The 12,095-nt window shown below is 44.7% G+C and overlaps 1 protein-coding gene across 1 annotated transcript; it reads left to right on the top strand.

The window, feature by feature from the left end:
* Positions 1-8,472: 8,472 nt before the first annotated feature.
* Positions 8,473-9,885, top strand: AGABI2DRAFT_176372 (hypothetical protein; the record flags this gene model as incomplete). The annotated part of the gene is made up of 1 exon (XM_006457704.1): positions 8,473-9,885. One exon carries the CDS (start codon positions 8,473-8,475, stop codon positions 9,268-9,270), a length of 798 nt encoding a protein of 265 aa, XP_006457767.1. The 3' UTR covers positions 9,271-9,885.
* Between the last annotated feature and the right edge of the window lie 2,210 nt (positions 9,886-12,095).

The following is a 12,095-nucleotide window of genomic DNA, read 5'->3' as shown; positions in this document are numbered from 1 at the left end:
TGGTCCATGGAAATTCGTTCGATCACTGTGCGGACCTGAAGCCAATGTCCGGTACCCCAGATCATGTCCTCCCACAGCAAGTAACCAGCGCAACGTGTAGCTATACTTCCCGTCCATAACGGTATGATCCTAAGCGCAGAATATGAAACCTTGTCGTCCATGAGTATGTTGAAGTCTTTGCATCTCTTCACCTGCAATCAGTAAGAGCATAGAAACAATTCAGTCGCACGACCTTGGTTCCGAAACCGATGAACAAGGAGGAACACAGCACTCCACAGCGCAGGTACAACAGGAACAGCATGCTTCCGGGGATGGGCGTAAGGGACGATAAAGGATTAACAGTGCGGATTGTCCCTTGCATTTGTAAATGATGAAATGGATATTGAATAAATGGCGCCGTATAAGGGATTGGTAAGTAAGTAGCCGGTAGTGAACTCCCTGGTTCGTTTCTCTTCATCCAACGAAAATAATTAGGAAACTGATCCGTCCGAACCAAACGACGGTCCTTAGCGGACTATTAATGAAGGACAAAAACGCGTTCAGTTGCTGTAGCCCTGCGCAAGAATCTCGTCTAGATTCGAGTTGGTTCGATTCCTTTGTCCCAGGCCGGTTGGTTTGGTCGTGGCTCCACGCAGAGACCGATGGTAACGACGAATGCGCGTGTACGAGCGCAGATAACGTATGCTTGAGCTGCAGATCGCAAGCAACGTGGATCAATGATTTGTGAGTTGAAAGTTCTAAAGCAGATCTAAAAATAGGTATTAGCACATCGAATAAGAACATGAGCCGCGTTGATGAAAAGATTTCGAGAGGACAAGTTTCCTTGCTTATTTTTGCGTTTTCCACCCCGATGCACACTGGTCAATGACATGGACATATCACATGAATGCTACAGCACAACGCACCAGCGATATGTTTGCGTATCCTTCACAACAGAATCATGAAAGCACTCTAGTCTGTGTCACACCGACTTGGTGTAGAAAAAAGGTGAAGCAATGAAAATTACGAGCAAGCGAGAAAAGTCGTCTCCGATATCGAAGTAGCAACGGTGAAGGAATATTTGTATGATTCAGACAGCTGCATAACCCTGACAACCCTACCTACCCCAGTGATTCCCTAACTGGGGAACCCTCCCTTTAATTCAGCCCTGCGTCGTGTATTTGTAGAGTTCATCTGATAGTGATCCTCCCCCCTTTCATCCCTAGATATGTGACTGTGATTGTCACTGAGACAATTTATGAGAAGACCGGGGCAAGATGATAGTAAATGTGTAATTCCAATTCGATGATGCATCCAAATCGTTCGGCTTGAGATCATAAAGGGCGGAGAATACGAGGGTCATGAAGTTGAGGGAAATTCGCGCAAGTGATCGATGCGTTCTCCGAGGAGGAAAAATAAAACTGTGTATTAACAGTATTAACTTGTCCATTCCGACCGGGAAGCTAGAGTGAATCAAGAAGTGTAGTCAAGAATTTGCCGGTCGTAGAAGCATACTATGCAGGAGGTCAATCGACATTTAAGCAGCCAAGCTGGATGGACATACTTTCAAGTTCATTTCATACCAGCATTAATATCTGTCCGCACCATCAACTATCAATCTTTGACCTCCACCTTATCTATATTTCCCTGACTCGTAAAACCATCAAGACACGCAAGATTCCCGCGGACAGACAATTCCAGCGCTAAAAATAACACCCTGGTAAAAAAAGACAAAGGTCTTTCACAAAGTTGGACGACCCGAGACTGGACGGAGAAAGCCTAATTGAGGTCATCGTACCACCGGGGTTAATCACCCTGAGCAGAATACGCTGAGTGTGTCGGCATGCTGAGCGTTTCCCGACGATATCAAATAATGTCCGCCTGGTGAGAGCGTTGGTTTGATGCGAAGACCATACATGTCTCTATTCGTTACGATTCATCACTTTCCGCTATAACCGTTCTTGCCGATCAATCATAGCCGCACCCGTGGTTCGGATTCGAGTGCTGAAAGGGGTATCATTATTAGTAGGAAAGGGTGTTTATCTTCTACGGGGAGTTCAAGTTGAAACGTGGGGGAGTTAAAGCGGAATGAGTGGTGGAGTTCACATGCTGTAGACTGGCTTGGATCCCGAAGAACTGTGAGTAGGAATCAAGAATAGTGACATGAATAACTCGGACGTCAAGCATCTTGTCAGGAGGCTCTAGAGCGCCGCACAAAGAGAGAGGCGCGAGCCTAAAGTGCATTATGAAATGAGCCGCGGCAAAGTAGAATCACAAGCTTCTTGCTGCAGCTGGGAGTTATAGTACAACCAAAGCTACCTGTAGGCTGTCAGCCACAATCGGAGCACAAAAATATTCTCATACGCACTACTTATAGCCCGCTCAAGTGACAATTATGGACAGAAGCACCGACCCGGGATAAACGAGCCCTTCCATCAACCGTTGGAGTGAGATACCATACTCAGGAGATGCGAGTTTCGTCGACTTCCGGGCTTCATCTAATGTTCCAGTCCATTCATATAAACTTCAATTGATTCCCAGGCCAACGCCGGAGAAGCGGCATAAGAAACCACGAATAGCGTGAAAGGCCGACAACGGGTTGGAGCTTGATCATAGACTAGAGAAATATAGAGCATTCCATATCTCGTGTCGATGTCGTGTCATGCCATAATGAATTTGCTCTTCAACTTGAAAACCTGTTAGCTGACAAGACCAGCGAGATTAATAGGCCTGAGAAAAATATAAGTTATTTTTTGTCTCTCAGAAATCACCTTCGGTCGGTAAACCGATTCAAATGTACCCCGCAAATGCTCACCTTAACGGAAGTGAGGAGAAAAACTCCCGAGCCTCGCCAAGTTAACAACATGTGCGTTCCGCTTCCGAACTTGCTCAAAAAACGAGAAGACAAAAGAAAAGGAAGAGAATGGGAGTGCGGTAGAGACGCCATGTGATAAGTCTGAGAACGGAATCCCCGAGCTGCCCTAAGCGCGACTTCCGGCTGAGAAAAGGAGCGGATATGTAGAGGAGATGATCATAGCAGCTGACGAACACCCTCGGCAGCTCGAAAAAGCTACATGTTAACCCTAACCCCTCCTGATTCCTCAGGGGCCTTTTCCAGAACTTAGGTCTTGCTCCTTGTATACCGGAGTAACCTGCCAAGCAGATCATCTGATGGGGAGGAACATGAGAGTATACCGGCCAAAAGTAACACGACGATTTCGGACGACCCAGTTCGTATTGCTGAATCATTGATATTTCACCGCTTTCGCTAACTGTTAGTCACCTGAAATCGGGTAAGACATATCACGTCGGGTAAGCATACATGACAAGAAAATGAACCAAGCTCTGGCGACCATTGAAATAGCATCAGTTAACTATAAACTCTCTAGCGAAACGAGAGGCGAGTGATGCGATGCGAAATGTATAGACTGCATTGTGAATAACTGCATGTGGCATATGTAGCACACGTCGTTCTAGAACCATACTAATTTGCTTTACATTTCCGCGTATTCTGGATTCAGTGAGCTCTGTATTTGTGGGCGGGTAAATTCGCTTACCCCCGGTTTCACCCCCCAAGTTCACTAGATGGGCTGGTGATAATGGACATGACGACATGAAGCACCAATCCCAAGCTTCCAGAATAGTTATGTTCTCGGTCGAGATTCTACTGAGGTCCACTCGCTGAGGCTTATTGTTTTTGCCACTCATGACATCACGCGCAGGCATGCCATCATCATGCTTCCTGGAAGTACGAACCAGCAAGATAGATGAGCAGCAAGGCATCCGAGAACAACGTTGCAGTTGCGTGAGGTCATTGTTCACGGAAGGAATAAGGAGTGGAGGAGAGGGACTCAAAATGGGGAGTTCAGGCGACCAATACTGTGCGGACTGATCACTGGATAAACGGATAAGATAAGATTGTTAAGGGTTAAAAGAGATAAGATTAGATCATCAACCCTGCTTAATATCTGAATACAAATCTCAACACGCACCGCTTGCCTCTTATATGTGTCGTTTGATGTAAATCCAAACGTGCACACATCGCCTGACCCAAGAATGAACGCCCTGAGATAAGAAGGCGGGGCGCTGCTTTGCCTCGTGTACTTCTCAAGAGACATGAGAGATGTCTTAGATATGCAGTTATAGTCGACCCAAGCGAATGTGGCGACTCCCACTACCTCAATTTATGTCACGCGTAGTGGGATGGAAAAAATATCAGAAGCTTCTCAGGTCATAGGGTTAGAGGAGACGAAAACACGATTAATCTCGCACATGTTGTGGCATCGGCATGTTTCTCATATATAAGTATACCGACTCGGGTTCCGTCTGCTCAATTTCATAAAAGGCGCCTGATGAGAAGCTCTTGATTGATCAATTCAGTTCACGGCGGCCTGGGGTCAAAACATTCCCATAAGTAGCCTGAGCAGAGAATGATAATGGGCTCCCGATGAAGAGTTATAGGAATGGAGCTTGTCGCTTAATGCATAGCGGAACTCGAACCAGGCTCGGTATAGCTGGATGATATTCACGTGACTATGATCACTCCTTACGCGTACGATCAAGTTGTGGCCTGCAGTGGAGTGCACTTGTACAGTGTATCTCCAGTACTCGCCAGCATTAGACTCACGCCAAAACTCCTCCGTACTGGCGTATTTCCGAGGACTCTTTCAAAATCAGACTCTCACTTTCTTCTTATGCACTACCGAAGAAGATTAAAATCGAAAATGGAATCAAAAGAAGATCAACCCATTGCCTCCGAAAAAATCGCCATCCGATTAATGACTCGAGAACTTTGCCACGACTCGGGACAGAACATGTTCAATTTCTAGAATCAGGACAGCAAGTATATCTGAAGGGCTTAATGATGCTTTCGAATCTTTCGAGGAGCATCTTCGATATTCGGATAACTCTCATGCTACATCCACGCGCATTGATAAACAAGAATCTGTCGGTCGCTTGTTGAAATCGACAGCCTCTCATTTATAATGGACGCGGAGATAACGCCAAACTGATCTTTCATAAGTTGCGGCACTTTTATCGATGCAAACGGTACCACGGCCAGCGGACCTTCTTATAACTTCAAGACGTTTTCTGTGGGCAACGGGCATTTTTCCATGTTCCGTTCTAACTCTGGATTCCTCATGTATTTAACAGCACTTAGCTTTCGACACATCAATCACCGTTATGAGCAGCCATTTTACCGAGTTGTATGCCCTTTTCCAAGTCCACGAGGTTGCTCCTCCTCCCCACATGACGCCTATAACGGGCACACGCGGCTCGCATATAGGCGCCTAACAAAAAGTTTGAAGAGCGAAAGGAAATCTTCACCTCGAGGTGACCACGATTCGAACCAAGCAATCGTAGTTCATCGAATAGACATACGCAAACCACGCTACACATATTCCCCATCGATATCTGATTTCATTGACTTGATGTTCTGAGAAGAACATGCACTACGGACAGCTGCGATTATGCTTATCGGTTTTTGATGGGATTGATCTAGGTTAGATCAAAGTAAGTAAAATTCGTACACAAGGCATCCATCATGCATCATGTATTCTCATCATCAGTTCGCGTGTAGTAGATTATATTACATACCGGCAAATGTTCAGTCGAAAGTGGGGTTATGTTTATTTGATACTTGCCGATTACGCTAATCAAATCAATTTACGTTCTGGTTCTTGATTATCCTTCTCGTTATCTACCGATTTTCTTTCACACTATCGGATTGATGAAATTCGGGTCGCTTTTTTTTGAGCTATCATAGCTGAAAGGTTATCCACGAAAGGCTGTTTTCCGCAATAGGTTTTGTACACTATGGCGAGTTGATGTTTTTGTGCTATCATGAAGATGGTATATCATCATCGATATAAGTTCATCACCGTAGTACCATCAAACCGTAGTAGCTCAACAAAACTCCGAACCACCAACGATTCGAAGATGATGTTGATTTCTCTTTCTAGAATTCCAGCCCACCGCAGCTATCCACTTGCTATCCCAGTGTTCCTATTCCTATATCGCTACTCGGGTATCAGCATACATACACAACCGATGTCCTCATCCAAATTTACAATGATGATAAGTTATATATTTACAAGAAAGAAGACACCGTTCTTTTTCTTCTGTATTACGGGAATCTGATTTTGTACTTTTAAGTACTAATGCGATCTACATACAGTATATGTATTGGCCGCGAATAAAATCAATCAGTGACTTCTTCTTTCTCACCCGGTATACGTGTGTACCTGTGGATCATCTGATTTTATCATACTTATATGTTAATGTGAAAGAACGAATGACACAAATGACATACACATAACACATTGTATGAGCGTCTAAGGTGTAAGTCTTTACGGAACGGAACTCATGAGAGTGATGCCTTATATATATATGCATATGTGTACTTTGCTCGGGTTTTCCGAGTTCGGAGAGGTGAGAGATTGATGACGAGGAGTAGTATTGGTGATGCGTTGTTCCGTTTTTTTTTTCTTGCTCTTTTCCTGTTCAATACTACAAGTTCAAACAAATGTAAGTATCGGTACATTTTTTCCTCCTGTGGTATCGCGAATAGATTAACCAACTTGAACCGATTTTACCTACACACATATATAAAAAGAAAGCTGTTGAGTATAAGTACATTGCCTTTTTTTCGTGTATGAGTGACTCTCCCTAATGCGGTGGTATGTGGAAACACCATAGTATTCCAATTAGCAGTTGAATACGTATATATGTGTACCATATTTAGGGATAGTTTAATGACGACCTCGGTGATCCACAACCCTCAGTGTGGTGCTTGACGTCGAAATCAAGACATGCCGCCCCAAAAAGAGGAGTTCAAATTTCATCATTGTCTTCCCCACTTCTCGGACCACAAGTCTATGATATAACGAGAAGTCAAGAGCGTGCAAGTATTGAGGTGACGCAATCGTCTCACGAGAATTATGATTGGGGCTCCAATAATCACTGCTAGAAGGGTGGAGATTTTTTTGAAAAGTTCGGTTGTTTGTGTGGATTCAAAATTTAGTAGTAGGAAAGTGTCGTAATTGCGTCTCCGCTTCCAATGAAAAGCTATGATCTGAGACTGCTCTTTGACCCGTACCTTAACCTTCTTTGTTTTTCACTAGATAGTATTGATTGTTCGGTTCTTGAGGAGAAAGGAAAAATGATGGCGGGTTCGAATTTCGGAGTTTCTGTTCCCCCAAGCGGAGCATTTTTCACAAGTGAGACTCTCAGTGTGTGTTTTTATCTTAAGTGCTGTTGTTCATTTTATCGCTGGTGTGAAACTCGAAATAGGGCGTTGAATGAGAGTTTTGTGCTAGGGGTTGAATTTTTAGGTTGATAGGGAGGTAGTTGTCAAGTGAACTTGTGATACGTTTGAGATTCGGCCCTTTTTTTCGCATTTCAAGTGCTTCATGTGCCCTGGTGCCGTGATATATATATGTGTGTTTTTTCTCTCAATGTAGATACCAGCAAAATTATAACGTATGTTCGAATGGAAAGGGGTGATTGAAAGGTAGCTAAGGAAATGTATTCTCCATTATTGTTGATTAGTTTCAGAAACACCTCCATAATACACTTGTAATAGTGTTCTAATGCAGTTGTTTAATATGTTTGTCAAAGTGTGTCCCGCAATTCATACGGAGGAGCATACTATGAACTATTAGTTATTATAGTCGTTTAGATGACTCTTTTGCTGTTTAATGTAATAGGCTGTGTCTCAAAAGTGAGCCGTTCTTCTTGAACTTGCACTGACTGCGGGAGTAGCAAACTTGAGTTTATCATTATCAGCATATAGGGTCACCCCGCAGTAATTGTATATTCCTGCACAATAGCATCTTTTCTCCGCAGTAGGAGAATATTCGATTTATTGCTCGAACATACAAGATTCGTCATCCCAAGTTCTTGATTACGCTTCCCTTCGGCGATTGAGAAAGTATAGGGTCTTGTGACGCATCCTAATTCGAGTTGTTCGGAAAGTTGAGTCATTCGGAAAAGTAAGAACGAGGCTATGTCAAGGTCTCTTTTACGGATGTGGTTTTCCACCGAGAATATCAGAAAACATATATTTGCGGTAGAGAGCGGTAAGTAGAAAAGATAGGAAGGAAGTCGTATTTACGGCGGCGGACGATAGTGAGTCAAAATCGTAGGACATCCATGACTCGACGGCCCGGAATATGTCTCGGCGGGAGATGTCGGGAGAATGCTCCGACTAGAGTGGTAGTGGCGAAAACGTCGACGGCGGACCGGTGCAAGAGGAGGGCCGAGGGCTGAGTGAGATAGTCGGCTCAGTCAGCAAGCAGCCGGGGGGATCGGCCGGGAGCGTCCGTGGGAGCGACGAATGCGGGAGGAGCGAGTGAAGAAGCCACAAACGAACCAGCAACGCGGAGTGGGCGAGGCAGAACCGGCTAGCGAACCGGGCCGGCTCAGCTGGGGATCTCGATCTGGGAGGAGGATATAAAGGAGTAGGGGCCATCCGAAAACGGCCACCCACCAATGTCCTTCCTCTCAAAGGCCAGGCGCAATGCCGCCAACGACGATGTCTCCCGCCTCTTGGACCCGCAGTACTCCCCCTCCAGAGCCAGCAAACCCATCGTCAAGGACACAAACGGCGACTTTCACGACCCAGATTACCGCCCATTCACCCCCATATCACCCCCTCCCAGATCCACCTCCCCGCGTCGGCACTCGCTGCCCCGCCCCTACTGGGAGACCATATCCATGGCCGAAGATGACCATGCCGACGAAGATGATGATGAGGACGCGTGTGACGAACGCAGATTATCCGACGGCTATGCGTACTCGAGTATGTATGCTCACCGCCGCTCTTCCGGCCAGTACCGCCGCGATAACCGCTACCCCTACGCGTCTCCCTCCTCCTACACTCCCGCTTACTCTTCCTTTTCCTGTTCTCCGTCCTCCGTGGTGGACTATTCCCCACCAAACTCGTACGAGTCCCGGGCCTCCTCTCCCTTGTACGAAGACGACTCTGAGAACCTCAACGAAAAGCAAGGCTGGGCAGCTGTGTTAAGGCGTAGAAGAAAGGATAAAGGAAGGAATAAGGAAATGGAAGACTTTGACGAGGATAACCAGGCGGATGTCTCTCCTCCCCCTAGGGAGACCACCCTCGCGACAATCTCCGAAACCGTCGCCAAAAGGGATGAATACGTCCCGACATGCGGTGATGTGTTCCAGCGCCACTGGCAGACCTTCTGTCTCGCCTTTAATCTCAGTATCTTCCGTGCTCAAAGACGCTTGAAGCATCAGATCATCGCTCTCATGGCGACCCGTTAATCGCCTAACCGCCTTTTCCTCTTTCTCCATTTTCATGCATCATCCGGAATTTCCTTCATGCCCATTCCATGTATATCATCACGTCTTATCTTTATGCAATGCCCACAACTACCAAGACATCGCGATACCCTGCATTTATTCTTCTTTTCCCAACAACATTTTCCACATTCATGCTTTCTCATTCGCAATTTTTTTCTGTGCATATGGTTCTCAATTGTCTATCTGCCGACGTCTGGTAGGGGCCCTATCCCCCACCTTCTACACTCTTCCGAACCCGCAGCCAGTCTGTGATCACATTCTTCCATATATATCAACGTCAACAACCGTTTCTTCGACCTCAAATGACATTCTGCGTCTCCTCTTTTCTCTTCATCGACATGTTTCTGGCCGGTGTATTTCTAGGCTTTTACGACCCTTTACGACTTTGTGATGCAAGCTTTCTTCTGCTATATAGACCGCAATAGGCGTTCTTTTTCTTACTTTCCTTTCTACTTTTGTCATACACGCTCTCCGAACAATTGGTTTCTGGGGGTTTCGTGCATATATTGCAAATTGTGTATGATATATACCAATTTTTTTTTTGCTTTTCGTCGCGTATTCCGGGTTTACTTTTTTCTTTCCTACTATCTCTTTTCTGGTAGACAGCGGTGTCTTCTTAGTTAGTTTTTTTACGGATGAAATGGTACGACTTTGTGTTGATGAAAAAATGAAAACCCCCTAAGTCTTAAGAAAATTTTTTTTTTTACCCCTTGAGTGTGACGAGAACGGAAGTTGTATTAGCTCGTGATTGTGAACGAAAAGGGACGTTCGGGTTTGTATTGGTTGATAGAGTGTATGTAAGGTAACAACTGTCGGTGAAAGTACGGGGGTCGTAACTGTCGTAAACTGCGGTTTTGGTTTTTTTTTTAAATTTATTGACGGTCAGGATTCTAGACGAGAACGACGAACGTTTCCATGACGAGTTTTGTAAATAAAAAAAAATTATCGTGTAATTTCGGGAATTTGGTTTTTACGCGTGATGTCGGCGGCCGAGATTAGTGTTTTTTTTTTGGTTGGTTCATGTGGGAAGAAAGTTATCGTTTGTTTGAATATACATAGGTTTTAGCTTTGTCTTTACTTTCACTCTGCGAGATGGAAGACTAAGAAGCTGGGAAGTTCCCAGACCGCAGGCGGTTCCGGGCTCAAGGGTCGATTGCACAGTCTTGAAAAGAACGTCTTCCTTAATGAATGTAGTACGGACCGACGACGTAGTAGAAGTAATTAGTATGGGGTTTGTATGTAATAAAGAGGAGCAACTCGAATACATACGTGTCCTCCTATTAAAATTGTTACTTACAACGCGTGCCTGGGGGTTTTGTTAATTACAATGTATTAAGCTTAAGTTCAGGAGTATACGATCCTTCTAGTACCTGCATAGTACAGAGAAGACGATCATCATGCTCGACTCTACAAATATTCCAAGGTTTTTCCAACAGTGCATTAATTTTATTACTGAATTAAATATTATTTTACATTCCCCATGTCACCATCCCTTCCCCAAAGTCTTAATTCTCACCCTTGACGCCCCCGTCCACGTTGCCATGTCTCCACCCTTATTACATACACTGTCAATACATTAGTAACCCCCAGAGAAATGAAAGGAAAAATAAATCTTCATATGTATATAAAGATCATGATCGCTTACGACCCCCCTGTCGACCCTTGGACTACTTAACCAAAAACGAAAATGCTCTAGTCTCTTCTAGCTTCATTGTGTTTACCGAGTATGGGAAGGTCAATATTTTACGCCGACGGCTAGTGAGAAAAATTTGATGGCATATGGACAGCTGTATATAACGTCCGAATGATTGTTGTTACTTGTATCATAGTGCTCATATCAGGTCCCTCGGAAAACAGAACAGGAAAATCGGAACGAAGGCCCGTGTTCTGCCGATTTGCAAAATCCCTTTTGCCGTAAAAAAAACCCTCCAAGGTCCGAATCCAAGAATTAACAACAAAACGCTGGATAAACGTGAACAAAAACGTGAACGAATTTACGAGGGTTACCTGACACGAAAACCCTGTTCCGGTAGTAAGCTTCCTTATACGGTGAATTACTTATTCAAAAGCCGGTAGCGGCTTCTTTTCTTAACGCCGTAAATTCGGAACGCGTCTTTCCAATCATCCATTTGCAGCTCGAGAAGACAAGAAAAAAGACACATTGCAGAGGCGTGGTCCGATATAGGTGGGGTGTTTTGTCGCCAAGGACAGTGTCATATCAAATTAGACTCCCATACACAACACTGATAAGATATCTTGACCTCTTTTAATACCCAAGACCCATTGGGACACCGACGTGTTGTGGGGTATACGAAAAGTATGAATGTCCATGTACATTTGTACGCCAATACCGTTAAAACGTTGTCACAACGTTGCCGTCCTAAAAACAGGGCGCGTTCGGTAGTCGGTACGAGGCGGTTAAACGTAAAAAATCCCTGTCCCACCGACTTGGAATTTGAGCTCATGGGACCTCTTCCAAGCGGTAAACACTACAAACGCCACATTTTTACAACGCGTTCACCGGTTAATTGTGTCTTCTTCTCTTTTATAGAACAACACGAGGAGTTTGCGGTTCAATAGTGGTTTGAATTGGTACATAATCCAACAGAATAGCTGAAAAGACACGGTGCGGGTGAACGGTAGAATGATGTCAACGGCGAACAGAGCATGTAAGAATTTTTTGGGGTTGATGTTTTAAAATAGAGCTGAACGCTAGAAGCGTTGATCCAATTCGGCGACATGGCTGATGTTGATGTTCGTAAGGTAAAAAAAATTCCGCTCAAACA

This window comes from Agaricus bisporus, assembly GCF_000300575.1.
Source record: "Agaricus bisporus var. bisporus H97 unplaced genomic scaffold AGABI2scaffold_2, whole genome shotgun sequence".
NCBI lineage: Eukaryota > Fungi > Basidiomycota > Agaricomycetes > Agaricales > Agaricaceae > Agaricus > Agaricus bisporus.
This window is presented reverse-complemented; position numbering and strand designations above follow the sequence as displayed.